Raw genomic sequence first — 24,814 nt, 5'->3', positions numbered from 1 at the left:
CTTGAATAGGATGACATATAAGAATATGATCTATTTTAGAGAGAGTTGCATGTCTCAGTATCTGTTGGATGGAATATTTTATAAACTGAAATGTTCAGTCCATTTGATCTGTGGTGAACTTTTAACTCTGAGGATGGATCCTTATCGACAGATTAGCATGTGGTATTGGAATCACCTATCACTATCATTTTAGAAACTGTTTGATTTTTTTATGTTCATCAGTGATTTTTTTATGAAATTAAGTTCAACTTCATATGCACATAAAATTTTAATTGTTATAATTACATATAATCATATAACCATCTTTTGATTAGTTATTCCATTTATTAATAGGTAGTGGATGCTGTTACCCTTCTAACTTTTAGTCTGAAGTTTAACTTTATTTTATAGCAGAACAACTACACTGTCTTGTTTCCAGCTACCATTCACTATGGGTGGCTTTACTGTTGTAGAAAGTCCTTCTGTACATGTGTTGCTTTTATTGGTTAATGAATAAAGCTGTTTGAGCCAATGGCTTAGCAGAGGAAAGCCAGGCAGAAAAACCCTAACAGAGATATAGGGAGAGAGTAGGAGGAGTCAGAGAGATGCCATGTAGCTGCCAGAGGAGAAGGATGCTGGAACCTTACCAGTAGGCCATATTCTTGTGGTGATATGGGTTAATTAATAGAAATGGGTTAATTTAAGATGCAAGAGCTAGCCAAAACTATGCTTGAGCCTTCTGTCAAACAATGTTCTAATTAATATAGTTTCTGTGTGATTATTTAGGTCTGGGCAATCAGGAAACAAGCAGCCTCTGCTTATACTTCACCTGTGACTCTGTTTCTTGAAAACAAAATAGGTAGTTGTAGTTTTTTAATTTTCTGTAGATACTGTGTATAGGTTTATTTATTTTTCCCTTACAAAATTTTGATTTTATATAGTCAGCCTTCCCTTCCTCCCTAATATTTTTTTCCTGCTTGATTAATAGTGGTATCTTCCACTGTGTTTTTAAATTTGACTTAGTTTTAATTTCTAACATTTCTAATTGTGTTTCTTTGAAAATCTCATTTTTTTCCAAATTTTTATTTGTCTATTGCTGACTTTTCCATCCTATTCCTGATTTTTTTTTTCCCTGTGCTGTTGACTTTCTTCTCAAGGTCCTGGATGAACTCCATCTCCATGTCTGCATGCTCTTTCGGGTCACTGGTCATTTTTATCAGCTTTTAAATGGTCACCTACTTCACCATCTCTGATATAACAAGGAGTTATAATGGTGGGATGGGAGTGATGGTGGAAGATACAAAATAATCCCACACTAGTTCATAATTCGTATAATAAAGGGTTATTTATTTAGGACAGATTACTGTCCTAGATCACAGTCCTCTGCACGAATGGGGAACAGGAACAGAGTCTAGCATCCAGAAGCAAGAGCTGGAAGCAAGTGACATCTACATTTACAGTATAAGAGACCACACCCAAGTGGGCTCAGTCTAGGACTCAATGGAGAGTGTGAGACTGAATAGTCACAGTTAGGATTCACCACAGGGACACTGGCTGAAACAATCACAGCTGCTGTGCCACTGAATGAAAAGAACAAGTGCAGAGAAATGAATTCATGAGAGAAGCAATGTCCTGGTCATACTAGTTAAATTCTGTCAGCCATTTTGATTAACACAATTTACCAATTAATATAAGTGCCAAAATATCTTATCAAGTTCATAGTTATAGTTCTTTTATTTCCTAAAAGTCTAAACAAGACAAGAATATTCCTTCTTTTTCATGAAATTTTTGCAGATCCTAGTGAGAAATGTACAGGGATTGTTTTTTGATGTTGCTTAATTTTTTTCATAAATGTATCCAAAGACATAATCCAACTTAATACTTTTATTTTCTTCACTGTGCTATGTAATCTAAAGAGTAACCTTTCCATGAATTTCAATATCGTATAAAGTTTTAAAGTCATATGTATAGTTGGTTCATTAACGTTAAATGTTTTAACACATGAATTAACACATTGAATAAGAAACAAGGTTCGCTCTCTGGTATAAAAATAGGAGCTTTTTACTTAAAATATGATTGCAAACTGAATGGCTACTTCACATGTCCTAGTATAATAATATAGCTTTATCTCTGATAGGTGGCATAATACTGTATGCTGGTAAAGTGCCATTAGAGAAATACTAATAATGGTCAGCCAAACTGTGTGTGGACATATTTTTCTACACCACCCGAATTAAGTGGCATGGCAAGTTTTAGTTGGTCAATCAGCTTGATTCTTTGAATTTTCTTTTAAAGAACAGAATAGGTAATCAATTCAGAAAATGTAAAAAAGGAGGCAAACCCAAAGGAATTAAAAAAGAGGATACATCAGACCAATATATCCTGTTACGGAAAGACCTCAGAATAAAAATATATATATGCAGAATAATATGACCTATTAGCACTGATGGACTTCTTCTCAAGTCTACAAAATTTCACAAATGAGCTGGGCGGTGGTGGCGCACACCTTTAATCCCAGCACTTGGGAGGCAGAGGCAGGCGGATCTCTGTGAGTTCGAGACCAGCCTGGTCTACAAGAGCTAGTTACAGGACAGGCTCCAAAAAAACCACAGAGAAACGCTGTCTCAAAAAAACAAAAAAAAAATTCACAAATGATGATAAATGTATTCTTGTGAGTTCCACTTCATTTCCCATCATTATTATGACAATTGCCTTTTTCCATAAACTTTTCTTCTGTTTCATACTTTTTCTCTTTTTTATTTTCCTCAAGCCCCCTTTTAGAGTTAGATTATTAAGAGCACATTTAACTTCATTATTTTTTTTGTGAAGTAGGGAGGTGTGGGAATATGGCACAGCTGTGTTCAGGTTAACCTTGGGTGTCCATCGGGAGCTAAACGCCTTGCTTTTTTTCTTTGTTTACCACATTTATTCATATATGGGTGCAGGTCACATGCCATCACGTACATGTGGAGGCAAGAGGATAACTTGCAGAAGTTGGTTCTCCCAATTTATATAGATTATTTGAACCCTAGAGGCTGAACTCAGGGATGTCAGCAAGTACTTTTATTAGCTGAGCTGTCACGCACGATGGCTCAAGCCTGCTTATGAGGTAAGGTCTGTCCCCGGAACCTAGGACTTACTGATTAGGATAGGTCAGCTAGTGATACACTCAAGAGACCTACCTGCCTGTCTCCACTTTTTCTTGCTGGGATTAAGAACACACATATCAAAAAACAGCTTTTTTTTTCTTATTTTCAACTGGTCAATTTCAAATTGATTATGGTTATAATCTTATTTATTACATGATGCTGGAAATATAATTAATCAATCTCAAAAAAGACTACTCTAGGAACCTCTTTATTATCCTATAAATTGGGCATTCTAGACATTATAAAATTCTGTGAAAAATATGTACAGTTGACTCTTGAAAGCCTCAGTGATGTTGTTTACATTTAATTATTTTTACTTAATTGCAATGTACTTACATCACCCCCATCCCCTCCTATCTCCCATTTCCTCCTCATACACTTTCAAATTCATGGCTTCTTATTCTTTCATTATATAATTTTTATTGTTTTATTTAATTTTACTTTATGTGTATATATATTTTTGCCTACATATATGTCTGTGTACCACCTGAATGTGTAGTGCCCACAGAGGCCAGCAGAGGGTGCTGGATTTACAGACTATCATGAGTTACTAGGTGACTATTAGGAATTGAACCTGGGTCCTCTTACCACTCTTAACACTGAACCATCTCTCTTGTCCTAGTCCTACGTGATGATGATGATGATGATGATGATGATGATGATGATGATGATAAATACTTAAATGCAACTTGCTAAGTCTGTTTAGTATTGTTTGTAGTTTTCTATTTAAGGCTGAACACTTGGGACTGGCTTTTTACATGGGTACTGTTGATCAAACTTTGATCCTCATGCTTCGTACCCATTTATTAATTTTCAATTTCTTAATTTTACAGAATTTTCTTTGTTCTTTCTTTTTCAACCACTAAAAAGTGTGAAGCTATAATTCCTAAGATTTAAAAATATATTTAGGGGCTGAAGAGATGGCTCAACTGTTAAGAGCATGTCCATCTCTTGTAAGGGGCTTGAGTTTGATTTCCAACACCCATGTTAGATGTTAGGTAGCTCACAACCACTTATAACTCCGGGTCCAGGGTTCCCACACCCTCTTCTGCAGGAACCTGTACACATGTGTACATGTGCACTGATGCACACACACATGCAGAGAGAGAGAGAGAGGGAGAGGGAGAGGGAGAGGGAGAGAGAGAGAGAGAGAGAGAGAGAGAGAGAGAGAGAGAGAGAGAGAGAGAATGCATCTTAATATACTAAAATATTTTGTTTGCTCCTGTGTTACTGTTACTGGGGCATGAAGTAAACTGAAGATGAGAGATATGTTCACTAAGAAGACAGTCATACAGAAATGGTAGATGCAGCTGAGACTTGAGCTGGGCTCCCCAGAATCCATGTAAAAACTGTTGGGCATTGTTTTTTTGTGTTTGTAGCCCAAGTTCTAGGAAGAAAGACATGTAAAACAGTAAGGGTCTTGGCCTTCATTAGCTAGCCAGCCTAGTTCAATAGATAAGCTTCTAGGTTTATTGATTCTACACACATGTCCATTACACAAGCATGGACACATCTACACACCTACATAAACACACACCAATAAATAGAAGAAATACCTATTCTACCAAACATAAAAATGGCAACAAAGAACTAGTATGAAACATGAGAAAATATTGAGAAAACAATGCAACTGAGTCCTCTAAAAGTCAACAAATATTCGATAATAAACTCCAGAGACACCATAATGGATAAAATGAGAAAATATAAAATATCAAGTAAGAAAAAAATATCAGGGACTGAAGACAAAGTAAGAAAATATTTCACTTGAATAGTAGTTTAAAATAAAAAATCAATCATGATAACAACTTTCCAAATGTACGACTTAAATGCCAGGTGTAACGGCCAAAGAAAGGACACGGAACACCAAGAAACAAGCTTCAAATAAAATTCTTTTCATTGTTACTTTGCAACTTTAATTTTGTTGCTGCAAAGTAATCATGATGTAAATATCTGTGAAAGGGTCATTAGACTCCAAAGGGATCACGGCCCACAGGTGTACAGAGACAAATCCATCAGAGTAAAAGGAACTTTTCAGCTGAAACCCTTAAAACCCTGGAAGTAAATAACTGGTAAGAAGATCACTACAGGCAGCAAAGTTCTCATTGAAAATCACTGGAAAATAAAGACTTTTGAAGTCACCACACATGACATCAATTTGTCACCTAAGCTCACCCTGCAGAAAGCACTAAAAGAAACCGTATACTCAGGAGAGGAAGAAAGACATTTCTAATCCTAAGCACCGAGAAAGAATAGTCTCACTGGAAGAATAATCAAATGATTGTTTTTCACAGGTCAAACAAGACATATACTATCAAAGATCAGTCTACAAGGCAAAGACATAGAATGGGGTGGGAATACAGCTCCTTAGTAGAGGGCTTGTATGTGTCAAAGCCCTACATTCAACCCCAACACCACACACACACACACACACACACACACACACACACACACACACACACACACACACTGCTGCCGGAGCTCCTTCCACTGCTTCAGCCAACAGCCTTTAAGATACCAGCCCATGGGCATGGTCTCTTTTGCTTTAAAAAGCAGCAGGAGCCCTGCTCTCACTCTTTTGCTTCCGGTTCCAGCTTCTGGCTGCTAGACTCTGTTCCTGGTCACACCAAGGGCTGTTGTCTGCGACAGTGATCTGTAAGTTTTTTACCCTTAAATAAATAACCCTTTTATTAATCATAATTCCAAACTGGTGTGGGATTGTTTTGTGACTTATGCCTTCACACACACACACACACACACACACACACACACACACACACAATCGATTTAAATTTGGGGATTGCAGATGTAGTTCAGTTAGTGGAGAGCTTGTCTAGCATGCACAAAGCCCTTAGTACTGACAACATATAAACTGTATGTAGTGCTGCATGCCTATAAGTCTAGAATTTAAGAGGTAGAAATAGGAGGATAGTATGTTTAAAGTCGTCCTCTGGCTACATAATGAATTCAAGACTGGAAGGGGATCCCTAAGACTATGTCTTGAAAAAAAATGAAAGAAAGACACACACTGAATGAACTAAAAAAGAAGATCTAATTGTTTTACTTTTCACAAAAAATTCATGTTACCAGCAAAAACATACCAAAAATGAAAATGAAAGGATGGAAACCATTTTTTAAGCTAATAGAACCAAAAAGTAGGCTAAAGTAGCATATTCATATCTGACAAAGCAAACATGAGATCAAATGAGTCAGAAAGGATAAAGTCACTACAAAGCTAATAAAAGGAATCCTCACAAAATCTTAACAATATAAATGTATATGCATCAAATTTTGGTAAACCTATTTTCATAAAACCAACACTACTAGGCAAAAGGGACGAATAGGTCCAGATACCTCACTCTAATCAGCAGACAATCCACACAAAACATTAAAAGGTAAACTTCAGAGTTAAATTGTATCATAGATCAAATGAACTTAGCAGACAATACAGAATATTCTGTCCAACAGTTATAGAATACAATTCTTTATAGCAGCCCACAGAAATTTACCCATACATAATATATCTCATTTAGTTTATAAAGCAAGTTAGTAAACAAAAAATTTTGAAACAATTCCTTGTATTTTATATTACAGTGGGATCAGGAATTCAAGGTCACCCTTGGCTACAAAACAAATTTGAGGGCAGCCTGAGTTTCCCACCTTGTTTTAAAATTTTAAAGAAAAGTTTAACATATTAAACAGGTCTTAGAAAAACAAGTATCATGTTTTTTCTCCTATATGGATTGTAGAAAAATAATTTAAATACATGAAAGTGTTCATGAATAAATAGGTGGTCAGGTAAGGGGCAAGAATGGTAACAGAGGAGCAGATGTAATTAATTAAAGTGTACTACTTGAATGCATGAACATAAAACAATAAAATAGTGTCCTATATTATTAACATATGTGCTTTATTAAAATATTAAACAGAGGCCTACAAGATGGTTGCCTGGATAAAGACACTTGATGCCAAGACTGACAACCTGACTTTGAACCTCATCACCCATCTGTTGGAAGGAGAGAACTGAACCCCGCAATGGTTCTCTGATCCCCACATCTATAAGATAGCATAAACAGGCACACAAAATAAATACATGTAAAAAGAAAAGTTATACATAAACCTACTGTAAGACTGTCAACCCACTCTAGGTATTTACAAAAAATAACAATAAAAATAGAAAGAAAACAACACCTAAAAGCTTTATAATGAATCCTCACAGCAGTTATCATTAGAACAGACTAGGAGAAAAAATGTCCATCAATAGGTAACTGGAAGAACAAACTATGGATTTTGCATTCAATAATTATATTTCATGGCAAGAAAATAGAAAAGAAGACCAGCCCATACAACAATATAAAAATCAACTCATGATGAAGAATGAAAGAGGCCAGAAGAAAGGATAGATTCTATGAGCCAGTCACACAGTTCTAGAAAATTCAAACATCTATGGTGATAGAAAGCAGAGCAGTAACTGCACATCTGCAGAGCTGAAGAAAAAAGTTGAATTCCACAGATGACTTATGAATGTTCACTATAATGATAGCTGGAGAGATATACACATGACAAAACTCATCACATGTAGTATTTTACAGCTGTGCTGTTATTGTCTAGTATATCTCAATAGACCTGCTTATTATAAAGTATGAAACTGTACCTAGCAAATTTTAAATAAACCAGAAAATCTGTTATTTTAGAATTAAATGATACTTGAATAAACCCATGATACTATTATATGCTATAAAATACACTTGGTTACATGATTATAGATTTAAATATACCACACCTTAGCTTCTTCCTCTTGAGCTTTCTTCACAATTGCCTGTAGCTGTACCTCTCGTTTAAATTCAGCATGAAGTAATTTCTCTTCCATCATCCTACGCCGTTGATCTAGTAATTCTTCCTTCCACTTTCGGACATCTTTCTCCTATGTATGACAAATTATCACATCATTAACTTCAAAATATAATTTAGCAGAAGACTAAGGATAAATGGAAAAAATCATGAGTATGACTAATGATTAAAAACCAACTACATAACCAGAACACAGCTTCCACAGTTCACTGGCCACCTAATAACAGTGAACTCCTGGCAACAGTGTAGCTAATAATGTCTCAGTTTTCTTATCTATAAAAAGGAGAATAGTACTCAACCCTAAACAATACATTTATATCACCTCTTCTAAGGTTCAGGAATATTACAAAAGATGAACAGTAAGAGCTGGGTGACAGGGAGAAAGGTCTGCAAAATACTAATTTCTGGGCACAACACAGCCATTACAATTATGAAACAACAGCCACTCCAGTTGCCTGCATGGGGCCTACATAAAACTAGGTCTCTCAACAGTAGTCATGGGTGGGGAGATCATAGGACCCCATCTCTTCATAGGGAACTATTTGCTATTAATGGTTGCCTGGAAGGAGAGCCATGCCATTAGCTGTGTGCCTGTTTACTGAGCCCACCAAGCTTCAGTGGATAGCTCCACACCCATGGTCACATGGATGGCCCTGGTAAAACATAACAGGTCACAAAACAAAAAGATATAAAGTGAAAAATGGGACTACTGGGATGAGGATAGACAGAGGCAGGAGGGGAATAGGAGAAGTGAGATTAGTAATCAGAATGGATACATACAGGTATGGACTTATCAAAGACTATGTATGTTATTAATAAAATCATACTTCTTACACAGGGGGTAAGGAAAAAAAAACAGTACCTAAGCGGGTTATTCTGAAGATGTAATGAAATGAATTAGCCTCTTAAGACAGTGCATTCAATGTGACTGCATTTGCAGATTATCACTGCACTGAACCATGACACACTGAGAATGAACACTGCGTATGATATTTAGTATTCATTATCAACCTGACTGGGTCTACAAGCACCTATGAGACAAACCTCTTGTGAGGAAGGCTAGGGTAACTCTAACAGGAAACCCCAACACAACTGTGGGCCACAGCAAGCCATGGGCTGGGATCCTGAACTGAGAAAAGGGGGAAGCAAGATGAATACTGACATTCACGTCTGCTTCCTGACTCCAGCGGCAGGGTGAGCTGCAGTGCCAGCCCCTGCCTCTATGACTCCATGCCATGATGGACAGCATCTGCGAACTTGAACCAGAATAAACCCTCTCACTCCTCAGTTGCTTCTGTCAGAATTCTGTCACAGCAGTGAAAAAAATAAATAAACTAATATATGGTGCATTTCTTTTCTTTAAAATGTTTAATATTTCCATAAAACAATCTATAATCACTAAAGAATACTTTTTTATTTTTAACATTTCAAATAAGAAACATAAAAGATATATTCAGTGCCTCGGGAAATCAGATTCAATAAGAAGGCAGATAGATCTGCATGAGAAGAAAAGCAATGAACACGTCAGTTGGATTTTATCTAAAATCCATAATTACATGTTGAGTCACATAAATGACTAGGCAAAAAAATATTACAATACTAGGAACCACTCCTTGAAATCTGAGCTCTGAAAACTGTTCCTCATGTGACACTAAAAACACTGTCTTCTCATATACCCAGTTTCCACATCTGAAGAACACTGTACTGAGTACCACACAGTTACTGCGGTCAGATGAAACCCTTTACCTAACAATGTAAAATGATAACCTATTATAAAATTGGAAAATGGGATTTACTACTGAAATTAGAAAACAAATAGGGAAGATCAAATTAAACCAAAGAATCTCCACAATTATAAAAATTTTAGCAATCTCTGAATTATTCATATGAATAGTTAGAAATCATCACAATAATGCAAAAATGCACTGTATAATTTTATTCATATTTAAAAAGAAAATATGGCTATGTTAGAATACTTAATCTAAAAATGACATAATATTAACTTTGGAGAAATCCACAGTATTGACAGCTTTTCATATGCAATCTAAAATTAAATTAAATTAATTAAATTAAAATTTAAAAAAGGTCACATTGTCTTCTACCCCTAGAAAATTAATTACTGTATTTTGAAGGATCTAATGCTACCTATCTCGTTTTTATAAGCATTCTTATTATTGTATTCATTATTCCTTATGAATGGACATAATACACTTAACCTGGGCATCTTTTGTCACATACTTGCGTGTGTCATCTTGTCATAAGTGTGAGGGAGTCAGTTTCTAAGATGTTCCCAATGGTCAAGGTCAACTGTTATTAAGTTCCTTGTATAACATCCTCCCTAAATGTGTCAAGACTGCGCTCCAAAGAACACAGCAAAATGATGTGAAGACAGCCCTGCTTCCATTTTCTTACCTCTCATGCTCTCTCTCTTGTCTTTCTCTCTTTATTCCTGATTACTTTGTACAGCAACCACCATTTCAGTGTGAAGACACCCAGACTGAAAAGAACACCTGGCAGGGAACTGGGCTTTCTAGATAACAGAATATAAATTCGGGACTAGGAACAGCATCAGTGAGTTTGGTGGGAGTTCTCCCTTACCCCAGGGGACTGAGAGTTATCACAAAACCAGAGCAAGGCCCACTAAGCACTCTATTCCTAGTTTTCCATGAAAAACAATAAAAGTGATCATGTGTTGGAACAAAATCTATCTATCCAATATTATGTTTTTATATACCCCATTTAAACATCACATCACAGCAACAACTACATTTACTATTTTACAGATTATATAGTTAACAGTCTTTGGGTACATATCCACAGAGTAGATCTATCTGCAGTTGTGTTGAGGAACCACCACTCTGGCTTCACAGTAGCTGCAGTTTACAGTCCCACCAATAATGCATGCATGTTCCCTGTTCCTCACATTATCAACAGCACTAGTTGCCCTCACTTTTTTATTTAAAAAGTTTAATTTTGATAATTTCATGCAAAAGAATTTTATTTGTATCTTTTCCAGCCCACCCTCTTTTTTTTCTTTTTTTTTATTGATAAAAGGAAAATAAAGAAAAGAAAGAAAAAAAACAAATTTCCACCTCCTCCCAGCCTCCCATTTCCCTCCCCCTCCTCCCACTCTTCTCCCCCTCCTCCCATTCTTCTCCCCCTCCTCCCACCCCTCTCCCTTTCCCCCCACTTTTCTCCCCCTCCCTCTCCAGTCCAAAGAGCAGTCAGGGTTCCCTGCCCTGTGGTAAGTCCTAGGTCCTCCCCCCTCCGTCCATATCTAGGAAGGTGAACATCCAAACTGGCTAGGCTCCCACCAAGTCAGCAGATTGCGTAGGATCAAAACCGCGTGCCATTGTCCTTGGCGTCTCATCAGCCCTCATTGTTCGTCATGTTCAGAGAGTCCAGTTTTATCCCATGCTTTTTTTGGTAACAGTCCAGCTGGCCTTGGTGAGCTCCCAGTAGATCAGCTCCACTGTCTCAGTGGGTGGGTGCACCCCTCGTGGTCCCGACTTCTTTGCTCATGTTCTCCCTCCTTCTGCTCCTCCTTGGGACCTTGGGAGCTCTATCCAGTGTTCCAGTGTGGGTCTCTGTCTCTATCTCCATCCATCGCCAGATGAAAGTTCTAGGATGATATGCATGATATTTGCATCTCAGCCCACCCTCTTCCTTCTCCAACTCCTTCCATGTTCACATTTCCTCTCAAATCTGTGACCTCTTGTTCTTTATTACTATTTTACACACACACACACACCCCTTACATACAACTTGATGAACAGAACTTCTGCTGTGAGAAAATGTCTTGTATTTATGAAAGGGAAGTTGTCTACATTAAATCTCAACAATATGATCACTAAACAAAACACCACCAGTTGGCATGACAACATGGATGGGAGAAATCTTTTTTTTCTATTTATTTATTTATTTATTAAAGATTTCTGTCTCTTCCCCGCCACCGCCTCCCATATCCCTCCCCCTCACCCAATCAACTCCCCCTCTCTCATCAGCCTGAAGAGCAATCAGGGTTCCCTGCCCTGTGGGGAGTCCAAGGACCACCCACCTCCATCCAGGTCTAGTAAGGTGAGCATCCAAACTGCCTAGGCTCCCACAAAGCCAGTACGTGCAGTAGGATCAAAACCCTGGGCCATTCTCAGTAGTCCTCATTGTCCGCTATGTTTAGCAAGTCCGGTTTTATCCCATGCTTTTTCAGACCCAGTCCAGCCGGCCTTGGTGGGTTCCCAATAGAACATCCCCATTGTCTCAGTGTGTGGGTGCACCCCTCGCGGTCCTGAGTTCCTTGCTCATGCTCTCTCTCCTTCTGCTCCTGATTTGGACCTTGGGGTTGTAGTCCGGTGCTCCAATGTGGGACTCTGTTTCTGTCTCCTTTCATCGCCTGATGAAGGTTAATGTCCAGGAGGATGACTATATGTTTTTCTTTGGATTCACCTTCTTATTTAACTTCTCTAGGATCACGAATTATAGGCTCAGGCTGTACCCCAGCTGAGAGAAGAACTGATCTCCAGAGAGGAGGCTCCTAAGAAGTTATTCAATCTCAAATGATCAATCTTTTGTTTTCTTGATCTTATTCACTCTGACTGGGATAAGAAAATCTCAAAAGTAGTTCTAATTTCCAATTTTCAAATTGAGTATTATCCTACTGGATATTATTTTAAGTGGATAGTCCATCCAAATCTCTAATTGGCAAGGAAGAGTAAACACTTTTAAACATATTTCTTCACAAGAGAAAAGACATGCCTGCCCCAATAAGCCATGGGTGTGAGGCTCTTAGGCCCCAGGGATGAACCTGTTACTATTGTTCTGTTAAATGGAGATAGTATCAACTGCCATTTAAATTTAGACTACTCTACCCATAGATTAATGCAGCGCTCAGACTTCATCAGAGAACTTTATTCAGTGGTTAATGCAGAAACTCACACTGGACAAAGGGCAGAATGTGAGTGTCAGTGGAGTGTTCAGTCACATATGGAACACCCGCATCACACACCGTCCTCAAGACTTCAGGAGTGGAAAGACTACGAGCCAGAGGTAGAGGAGGACCTGAGCAAAGCAGTGTCTTCTGGACACGACGACTCCGCTGCACTCATGCATTCACAGACTGTGGATGCCTGCATAAGAACTGCTGCACAAGATCAACACTCTAGCATGGAGTAAGGAGGGGGTCATGAGTCCCCATCCAACTGAGGAGCTATGAAGAATTGGTGGCTTCTAGGGGAGGAAGAATTAGGTTTTCTTAAGGGGGAGAAGAGGGTGGTGGTGATGGTAAAGATGATAAAGATGACAAGACAACAGGAAGTTGGGCAGTGTAAGAAAGTGGGGATAGTTCTGGGAAGATTAGGGAGACAAATTTGGGGTGAATATTATCAAAATACATTATATGAAATTCTCAAAGAATTGATATAAATATTTTTAAAAGAGATACACTTTCTAGACATCTACATTGGGTATATAGCCTCTGTAATTTTGGGGAGAGTCATCCTATCATGTGTGAAGGGATACATCACTGAAGTTTAAGTTGCATTTCCCTGATCATTACAGAAGTTGAACATCTTTCTGAGTATTTTTTAGCCATCAAAATTTTACTTTTTAAGAGTCAATTAGGACCTTTGCCCAGTATGCACAAGTTATTATTGCTCTAAATACTCAGTTGTGCTGGCTCCCCAGTACTTTACATTTTAATACCAAATCTGATCACTCTCACAATAATTTTGCCATTTGTAAGCTGTTATCATTTCACTGATTTTTTCATCTTTGCAGTGCAGAAGAGTTTTAACTAGTATAATTCTTTTTATCCAGTTTTACTTTTGTTGCCTATATCTTGGTGTTATACCAAAAAGAATTATTGCTAAGATAACAAATGTCTCCCTGTGCAGTCTTCAAATTCTGTAATTTCAGGTCTTCTTTGAAATATTTAATCCATTTTGCAGTGATTTTTGTGTATGGTATGATAACGAAGTATTATTTCATCCTTTTTTGTCTTTAAATATCCAGTTTCCCCTGCACCATTTACTGAAAACACTATGCTTTCTCCATTGTACATTTTTGGTGTTCTTATCAAAGAATCAGACTAAGCTGGAGAGATGGCTCAGTGGTTCAGAGCACTTGCTGCTCTTCCAGAGGACTAGGGTTCGATCCTAGAATCCACAAAGTGGCTAACAACCATCTGTAACTCCAGTCACAAGAAATATTATTCTTTCTCTGGTCTCTGAGGACAATAGGCATGAACATAGTGCAAAAACATTCATGCAAGCAAAACAGCAATACACGTACAATAAAAATAAATAGGACCTTGGACTTCCCACGGGGCAGGGAACCCTGACTGCTCTTCAGACTGGAGAGGGAGGAGGAGGGGAGAGGGGAGTGGGGGGAGAGGGAGGGAAAAGGGAGGCGGGAGGAGGTAGAAATTTTTAATAAAAAAATGTAAAAAAAAAAACTCTGTAATGAACTTCCCCACAGTTAGTAAGTAAATAAGAATAAGCAATTAAAAAATAGACTTAATTGAAAAAAATAAATAAATAAAACTAAAAAAAAATTTGAAAAACCTTAGTCGCCATGTTAGTCCTGGCTTACCTGCAGCTCCACTGACACCTATGCGTACTTGTATACACGTGTAAAAGCATTTGATTAATATGTCTGTGCAGTAAGTTTGAAATCAGGAAATCTCATGTTTCTGGGTTGGGTTTTTTTTCTTGGTCAAGATTAGTTTTGTTACTTGTGGTCTTTTATATTCCATTAGAATTTCAGAATTTTTTCCTTTTCTTTCTTTCTTTTTTAAATCTTTGGGAAAAAAGAAATCCCAAAATAGAGGAATTTTATTAGGTATTCCACTGAATATGAAGTTTCTCATAGTAGTTTGGCATTGCATCAGATATTTTGTTCTAATCAATGAAGATTAAGTATTTTTCCATTTACTTGTGACTTTTTTGTTTTCTTTTATTTATTCCTTTTACAATTTTCAGTATACATCTTTAGCTTGTGCTTAGGTTAATTCTATTGTTTACATTGTGAGTGTCATTGCTTTCCCTTTTAGAGAGTTTACTTTAGCTGGGTATAGTAAGACACAAATGTAATCAGCAATCACAAGGCAGAGGCAAAAGGATCATAAATCCTGGCTCTTCAATGTGCTTGAACAAATCTGTTGCTGAATTTCTCTAATAATATCTTAATTTGGTCACATTATTCTTTTTCTCCAAGGTTTTCTTTTTGTTGAACAAAAAAAATACACTCAGCAAACTATATTTTCTATATCTGTTTTATCAGTATTGACGCTTACCTCACAACAGACAAGAAATACCTGCTGTACTAGTCCAAAGACTACAATTAAAACACCCTAGATGCTACTCAAGCCCTCTACACAGAGTAACATATAATGGATGTGCTAACTGTGAATGATATTATGGTTTCAGTTTATTTCCAAAAGCTGTTCCCTTTTGTTATTATGCATTGTGTTACTATGCATCAATTCTAGCCACGTGCATTTAACATGCCTGCCCCATGGAAGAAAGGCTGAGAAAGCCACAAGTGTAAAGATAGCCCCTAAAAAGCAGGTGCTGGTGGCTAGAGGAAGAAGAGCTGCAGAACAAAAGGTTTTACAAAACAGAAGCGTCCTGTGTTTCTTTAGTATAAAAAAGGGAATTTCACAGGCTAAAGTAATATTCAAAATTATAAAACCATCTGTGAATAATATTAAAACAAATGCTTTCAAAAGATTCGACAGAATTGCAGTTGCTAAATGAGGTTTGAAAGGGTAATAAAACTGTTTTATGGATGGATAAAACAGGATTTAGCTGTTTTATTTCCCAAACAAGTATATTTTTTCACTGAAAAGAAACATTATTGCACAGTCGTTTCTATTTTCTTGAATTCTACTACAAATTCAACCAAGACTCCTATATCCTTAATACAAAGTACCAATAGATGATCTATTCAAACCATATCGCCATAGCTTTTCCTGGGCTAGCTTGGACATGTTGCATAATAAATCCACTTTATTGTCCAATTTTATCTACATTAGCATTTTTAAAATGTGCTTCATGACATGGTCGCCACTACAAGTAGTGCTCCATTTCCCTGACGGTGCAGTCAGTTTTTTCAAAAAAAGCAGGTAGGTCCTTGGCTAGAGCAGAAACAACACATATTTCAGGTCAAGGATGAGGACATGTACAATTGCTAAGCTGGAAAAGTTCCTAGCATTCCTATGTTCTGGTTTTGCCTGTTAATGTATTCGTGAAACCAATGGCATCATGTAAATTTTTCAAGTGTCTCAGGAGGTCTACTTATTTAAATTTTGAAAAGGGGCTCATAGGCATGAGATTTCAGCGACAACACTGTCCTTCATAACTGGAATAGACAAACCAAAAAAAATAGAACAAAAAGTATGCTTAGCTTCACAGTAAGGATCTAACTCCAGACAAAAAACAATTTCTATAAGACTGCCCAGCTATGCTAGAAGTGCCTATTCAAAGCAGGATGCCAGTCCAGAATCATCCTCAGTTACTATATTCTAAAGCTCTAGAATTTCTATTTGCTTCCGTTCATGGTTTTTATCTTGATTTTGAACCTATTTTTTAAAAAAAATATTATATATATACATATATGTGTGTGTGTGTGTGTGTGTGTGTGTGTGTGTGTGTGTGTGTGTATATATGCCTGTATGCCAGAATAGGGCATCAGATACCATTATAGATGGCTGTGAGCCACCATGTGATTGCTGGGAATTGAACTCAGGACCTCTGGAAGAGCTACAGTGCTCTTAAACTGCTGAGCTATATCTCCAGTCTGTTTTTTAACTTTTTTATCCTTGTGTTTTGTTAAATTACTTGTATTCTCTTGTAAACATCTACAGAGATACTATTTTAAATACTTTGTCAAAAACTTGTATATTTCCAATTGTTTGAATCAACTGCTGGGGTTTTATTATTTTCCTCTGATGCAGTTAAGTTTTCCTCATTTTAAGGTTCCTTTTGTCTCCATATTGCTATCTGTTCATTTTTAAAAACTAGTCAATTTGTATAACAGCCTGATTATCTAAGTGTAACAGCCTGGCTGTCTAAGTTTAACAGCCTAGTTGCAATAGGAGAAGACAGTTACCTGGGGAAGCAGGTTATAGATGCACCAAAGGGGATCAAGAAAGTAGAAACATATATATTGAGGCACAAAGTATGGCATACATATACTCTGGGTCTAGAGCTATGCAACAGCACAGAAGTCTGAGGGCTGGAGTAACATCAAAAGCTACCAGTGTTTACCAGGTACAAAAGCTTCTTGGTATTTGAAGTACCTGAGCAGGATGCTGGCCTCCTCAACAGCACCTCTGTGCTAAGTAGTGCATGTGCCAGGTAAATAAGGGCCAGGGCAGGAAACAGTAGGAGCCAGGGTTAGGGCCAGAAGTACACATAGCTATGGAATTTGGCTTGAGGACATATGTGACAGTAGGGGACTATTCACAGGGACTACAGTGTTGGTGGCATATGTATATAGCTTATGTCTCTGTAGCTAAGGGAGATGGCCACAGCCAAACTTACAATAATCCAGAGCAGGGACCAGGAACCCCACAAGCAGATGCACACAGCAAGCCTAATAATTTTAACTTCAAAACTATCCTAGCAAATAGTTCTATGTTTTGGAAAGGCCTCCCTAAGGAAATCTCCCAATGAAAATTGCAAGTGACAAAACAAAGTATACCTGTAAAAACCTTCCAAAATATCCATGTACCAGATAGACAAATACTTAAAAAAAAAAAAAAGCTAACCTTTTGGAAATGGAACTGCCTTAATATCCTACATCTATTTTTATAACTCCCTTTAGTCTCAGAACAACAACAACAAAAATCTACTTGAGCTGGAAGACGGTGGCGCACACCTTTAATACCAGCACTCGGGAGGCAGAGGCAGGCGGATCTCTGTGAGTTTGAGGCCAGCCTGGTCTACAAAGCTAGTTTCAGGACTGCTAGGGTTGTTACACCAAGAAACCCTGTCTTGAAAAACAAAAAACAAAACAAAACAAAAAAATCTACTTGAAAACAGACCAACTTATGGTTATCATTTCATTTTTAAAATGTAAAAGCTCACCCTTTCTAACAACTTTTGAAGCTTTAGTGTCTTCTCTTCACGTAGCTTTTCCCTTAACTGCTGAGCTTTCATGTGCTTCTCCTCATATTTCTTCTTAGATTCTGCGATAGTCCTATTAATACAGACAAATGAACAAGAGACACATGTGGTCAATGACAAGACTAAATCAGAGATCTTTGAGCTTCAAAAATCTCAATGTATACAAGATTCATTTAAGCCTAGTACTTGTCAATTAGATAAATATGGAATGTCAAAATAAAAAAATGCTGAAAAGACTCGTGGAACAATTCAATTTCAGGTAATAATCAAGATTTCTTACTATCAAGCATTTCAAGAGAATTTTCAAATACCAGACCTTTTACGAGATGGTGAAGAAAGTTTTTCATGCATGTGAATTCCATGTCCTGGAAGTCTCGCTGGCTCTTCTTCTACAATATCCCCCCAGGATGTATTTTGACGCCAAGATTCACGAGCTAATGGGGGGGCGGGGTTTAAAATAAAATTTGAAAAAAAAAGGTTTCTGTTTAGTCATGTACTTCTTTAAAGCTAACTTTGAGATTTCTTTTTTTTAATAACACATGTGTGTATATGCACAAATAAGTGGAGATTGTAGGAAACTGTGGGTGCCATCCTCAGAAACCTTGTCTACTTTCTTTGATACAGGATCTCACAATGGCCTAGAGTTTACCAATTAAACAATGCTGCCTGGCCAGCAAGCCCAGAGATATACCTGATTTCACTTCCCCTTGCTGGGTTCATGAACACATATAACCATGCCTGGCATTCTAACTTGGGATTTGAGGACTGACCCCCACTGCACAACCTTGTAAGACAATCGCTCTATTTACAAGCTGTCTCCACATAAACACCACTTGTAAAAAAGCATTCCTACCTCAAATTATTTTACCTAAAAATTGCATATAAAATGATCTAGTGTATCCCATTATGCCTACAAATACTCAGAGACATATACACACAATACCTTCATAATCTGCAAGAACATCATTCCAATCCATAGATATGCCACAGAAAGATAGACTCCCACTGCCCATGCTAGCCTAGAATGTAATAAAAATTGGAGAAATCTTTTACACATAATATTATAAACTTAAAAATAAACTACATATAAAATTCTTCTAACAACTGCTAATAAACTTCACTGAACCAACCAACCAAAACAAAACTATATCCCTTACACAGTCATAATCACCAAGTTAAAATGCTCAGACTATGTATTGTCATTCATAAGCACTTATATTTCAAAACAAGTAAACTAGTATTACACAAAACATACTTTTGAATTCAAAATTATTCGGTAGTAATTATTAGAAAAAAAAGAAATATAAAACTTATGGTTGTTTTATTTAACAAATCTCTTCCATCAATGTATATACCCTGAGTATTTAGCAACAAAGCAATACATCATTTGCTATTAATTAGTAAGATAAAACAAGAATAATACATTCTTCTCTCCTTAGAAATTAAAGTCTGAGAAATATTAGGTTCTTAACTTCTGACAGATACAATTTCTTGATTTGTAAAATGAGAAAAAGAACTTTCTACTTATCAATTGTATCATATATGAAAATACTTTCTAACAAACAATGTTAAAAGAAAGATTTGCTGTTCCTTATTATTTAAACCACCACAATAAATTTTACTATTATTCAAGATTTTAAAATACTAAAAAGCTCACAGAAAAATCACTGTCGTTGTCAGTCTCTATATTAATGTCATTGTTTTCTTCAGCTTCGATTTCTCTAGTTAACTGTTCTTCTTCAGCAATAGCACTGGCAATGGCTTCTTCATTGGCCTTCTCTAGACGATCTGCTAGCTCTTCTTTTTTAGCGAGAACTTCTGCCATGGACTATAACATTTTTAAAAACAAAAAATAGGACAGAATAAAGAAACATTAGTGAATTTTTCTCTCTGATAATAAACTAAATATATATAGATATGAAAGTATATATACAAATATAGATATGAAAGTATATATACAAAATAAAAATGTTGACCTAGAATCAGAAAACCTGGATCCAATAAAAGCTCAAGCACACATTAGCAGTATGACTTACAAGGTGCATAAAGCCAAGGGCTTATTTGTTGCTCCATGAAATGCAACAACAATACATTTCTGACCTTATTTACCAGGCTTATGAGAAACTGTGAAGTTATGTAAATAACAGATATTATCCAAGGAATTTCATCTTAATGCCCAAATCCAAAACAGCTGCAGATCAAATGTTTTCCCTCAAAATGAAACAAGGATAGTATGCTGTAATAGGAACATAAAAAGAATGCAGACTATGGAGGTGATTATATATTTTGAATATGTTTTTATAATCTAAAAATAAATATAATTAAACAATGACTAAGAATTATCTGTTAATAAGTACTATGAGTATCTCAGTATTTATACTATAAATCCAAAGACAAACACTGAAATAATAAAAAGAAGATTTATGCTTAATAAGCCAACAAAAGATATAAAAAGCAAAAGATGGCAGGGGCAGAAGAAAGGGAGTGAGGGGGAACTGGGGTTGGTATGTAAAATGAAAATTAAATTTTTTAAATAAAAAAAGCAAAAGATGGAACAATATACACAAGTCAAAGGTAAACAAATACTAAGTTGATAACTGTAAACAAATGGCAATACATGTAGTCTAAATATCACTAATTAATCAGTTAAGACTGTGAAACTGAATCAAAAGCAACACTCAACCATGCTTCTAATAAAAAACTAAAATAAAGATATAGATTAAAAGTAAATAATAATAACAAAAAAAACCTGACATAGGAAGCAAGAAGGACTGGAAGGAGCTGTTAGGAGTAAAAGCAGAAGAAATGATGTAATTATATTTTAATTTCAGAAAATTTAAAAAAAAACTGATATAGTCACATCAAAGCCAGATTTCAGAGCAAAATCTACCACCAGAACAAAGAAGGTCATTTCATGAAGGGACAATTTACCATGAATGCAAGCCTCTTAAAGTCTAATGAATTTAAGAGAGTTTCAAACTATACAAGGCAAAGCCTAAAGGGAAAAATGAAAGAGATCTAAGAACAACAACAAAAAACCCAGTAACTTCTTTAGAAAAAACCCTAGCAGTTCTCTAGATGATTAAGTATGAAGTTTATATAGCCTATCAGATTTAAAACTCCTAAAGTATAGTGGATAAATAAAAACATATAAATATCAAGACTGTATGCAAATACTAAACTAGAAGCAACCCAGATGTCTATAAACAAATGAAGGAACAAACACTGTGCTTGTGTACAAAAGAAGCCACTGCTCCTGCTGAAAAAGCAGTGCACTATCACGCACACCTCGTGAATGAGCCTACAAACAGCTATTCTGCAAGAGATGCCAAACAAAGAGCATAGGCTTAATTTATACAAAAGTCTGAAAACACAAATTTAGACATAGTGACAGATGGAGAAGAGGTTACAGGGGAAGAGGAAGATGGCGAAAGCAGGGCTGGAAGGAAGGCTGTGGAGAGAAGAGTGGGAACTTTGAGCAGCACTCACTGTGTTCAGGATCTCAGGTATAGTGCTGGATTCAAAGGTATAAACACAAGGAAAAGTTCATCATTTTGCATACACTAAATATGCGAAGACTACTAAAAACCAGTTATAACTCAATATATTTATTTCAAACTGCAAAAACTTAAATGTCAGGCTTTAAGTAATGTGGAACAAAATCTACACATCTCTATTAGACTCCCCTTCCACATTCACTAAGAGACTCCCTTCAAAACACACAAAGAACAATAGCAAAACAAAACAAAACAAAAACTCACAAAGGAGTTTATGTCCCCAAGGAATAGAATGAGTTAGGAAGTTTAAAAACTATGACTGTGCATAAGACATTCGTCCTAGAAGCCTGAAGGTCCTACAGAAAGTAGCTGTTACTAATGTCTCACATAACATAAAAACAATACCTAAATTCCAAACATCAAAGTGTGTAAGTGTGTGTTTGAAAAGGTAAGTTAATACATAAATCCACTGTTTCCTCATTGTCTCACTCAATTTTATATTTATTGAAATATATTTATATTTGAAACATAAAAATCTGAAGATTCAAATCTTGTACCAGAGCTTATGAATGACACACTGATTCAGTATCCATACACAACTTTGGACCAGGTAGTAAGATACAAATAATTTCCTATCATTCTAAGCAACTTTTCAAGAAAATTTGAAAATTCAATTCTAAAACGTTAGGATCAATAGAAATTAGACTTCTAACAGATTATTATTATTATTATTATTATTATGTTAGCAAAGGTTGGCTTTTGTCCTTTCAAATGCTTTTATCAGCATATAGTCATTAGACACAATAATGGACTTTATTATGACATTTTATGCACATATAATGCATCTTTTCAAGAATATTTTTATTAATTGAGAATTTCATAAAGTATATAAAATTCCCATGGCTACCTTCCATCTCTTCCCACTTAAGTAGGGATTTCTTTCATCTTCTTCTCCTTTCTCCTTTCACATCAAGTTGAGTTTGTGTTGCCCAGCTAGTCTTGGAAATAGGGCCTACCCCATCAAGTGGCCAACTTCATTAAAGAAATGTGATCACATAACAAACAAAACAGAACACCCCTGACTCTCCCTCTCCTAAAAGCTACCAAATGCCATAGCTCCAGAACTAGTGCTGGAATTTCAAGTCACCCCCCACAACAGCTTATGCTGGGATTTTAGTCTGGTTGGAGCTTTGGACAAGCTTGTGTATGCTGTCACAACTGTGATGAGTTCAATGCACAGTTGCCTTGTTGTGCATGGAGAATATTGTTTTCTTGATGTTACTGACCACCTCTGGTTCTTACAATCTTCACAAGGGCTGAGGGTCTCTGCAGAAAAGGTTGGTTTAAAAAAATTTTTTTTTAACATTAAGACTCAAACTAAGGGCCCTACACATGCCAAGCAAGTATGGAAGTCAGAGAGACTTCCAGTCAATTTTTGGTAATAGTTCTGTTAAGCAAGTGAATAGAAAGTAATTTGGGTTTTGTTTTATTTTAACTAGTTCTGTGACAATATACTGAGAAACAAAATAAAAATCAGTTTTCTCATCACTGCAAGAATCTGTTTCTGCTCACTTAAGAAAGTACATGTGACGCTACTGAAACAACCCAGGAGAGCCTTCCCACATCAAATCACAAGATAAACAACTATGTTTTCTGACTGCAGAGACTAAAAATATAAATATGACAAACTTTAGATTTTAGGATAAGTAATTACTTGCTTGATCCTAATTATGTGCAATTTTTAAGTTCATTAACTAGAAGACACAAGAAAATTTAAACTAGCATGACCTCGTTAAAGGAAACAAAATTTATTTTTTGTTACTGCTATCATGTTCATTTCTTTTTCTTCCACTTAAACATCCCATATCAATTTCCTACTACACTTGCAGATATCCTAAGTTATTAAATTTTAAAATAAATTATTATTTATAATCACCTTTAAAAAAATAAAATGAAGGACCCAGGAAATGGTTTATTTAGTAAAGTGCCTGCCCCTCAAACATGAGGACCTGAGTTCAGGTGTCCATCACACATAAAATTCAGGCATAGAAGGACTTCTCTGTACATACCTGGGAATAGAGGTGTGGGACATGGAAGTGACGGAAACAAGCAGGTCTGTGGAGTTCACTGCCTACCTATTCTAGCCACCCTGGGAATTACAGGGTTAGTAAGCCTCCCTGTCTCACTTAAGGAGGGGCGCAATAGAGGAAGACATACTGATACTCACTATCAGTCTCCACACATATGTGCATACACAAACATGCCATGTACATACAAATATCAAATATATATTTACACAAAGGGAAAGTTTAAAATATGTATTCATATATGTATATATATATGTACATATATTCTACATATATATTCACAAAGGAAAAAGTTAAAAGATAAAATTTTAATCATAATGTATCTCATGTTATATATGTGTCCACTTCTTTAAAAAGACAGTAAAGGAAATCTGGCTGAATGCTACTGTGGACCAGCCCCAGGGGGAGGGCAGTAATACTAAAATGAGAAACAGGAATAGATGAGCACATACTAGACAATCATACAAAAACATAAAACTACAGATGATCAATGCATTTTCAAAGATTTGAGACTAAAGTTAAATGAATGTCATCTTAAAGACTAACTCCAGCTGATTTTGAAGGCCCACTCCTGCAATCCAAGCACCTGACAGGTGTAAACACAATCAGGAGTTCAATGTCATCCTCAGCTACAAAACAAATTCAAAGCCATCTGACAGTACAGGAAACCTTGACTAAAAAAACAAAAGCAAAAGCAAAGCAAAGACCAGCAGGCATCCTTTCCATCTATGGGAATGCTAGATATTGAAGAAAAAGTCTTTTCTTGATGGAGGAAGGTCATTGGTTAAAGAAACTGCTTGGCTGGCCCTCATAGGTTAAAACGTAGATGGGAGGAGTAAACAGAACAGACTGCTGGGAGGAAGAGGAAGTGAGCTCAGACTCGACAGCTCTCCTCTCGGGAGCAGACGCCTCAGAAGAGACACCATGCCCCCCTCCCCGGGCAGACACACGCGATGAAGCTCCAACCCAGGATGGACGTAGGCTAGAATCTTCCCGGTAAGCGCACCTAGCTGTGCTATGCAGATGATTAGAAATGGGCTAAATTAATATGTGAGAATTAGCCTAGAAGAGGCTAGATAGAAACGGGCCAAGCAGTGTTTAAAAGAATACAGTTTCCACGTAAATATTTT

General features: G+C 36.5%; 1 protein-coding gene across 2 annotated transcripts in view; it reads right to left on the bottom strand.

Annotated features, from left to right (window-relative positions):
• Scaper (S-phase cyclin A associated protein in the ER) overlaps positions 1–24,814 on the bottom strand; it is a 329,952-nt gene that overhangs the window by 237,762 nt on the left and 67,376 nt on the right. For both annotated transcript variants that reach the window (XM_075965840.1, XM_075965839.1), the window contains exons 11-15: positions 19,758–19,928; positions 19,044–19,119; positions 18,417–18,534; positions 18,062–18,173; positions 7,909–8,049 (exon numbers count right to left, since the gene is read on the bottom strand). In XM_075965840.1, the coding sequence (XP_075821955.1) occupies positions 7,909–8,049; positions 18,062–18,173; positions 18,417–18,534; positions 19,044–19,119; positions 19,758–19,928 (618 nt within the window). The remainder of the gene's footprint in view (positions 1–7,908; positions 8,050–18,061; positions 18,174–18,416; positions 18,535–19,043; positions 19,120–19,757; positions 19,929–24,814) is intronic.

The sequence above is a fragment of the Microtus pennsylvanicus genome, chromosome 3, assembly GCF_037038515.1.
Source record: "Microtus pennsylvanicus isolate mMicPen1 chromosome 3, mMicPen1.hap1, whole genome shotgun sequence".
Classification (NCBI taxonomy): domain Eukaryota; kingdom Metazoa; phylum Chordata; class Mammalia; order Rodentia; family Cricetidae; genus Microtus; species Microtus pennsylvanicus.
This window is presented reverse-complemented; position numbering and strand designations above follow the sequence as displayed.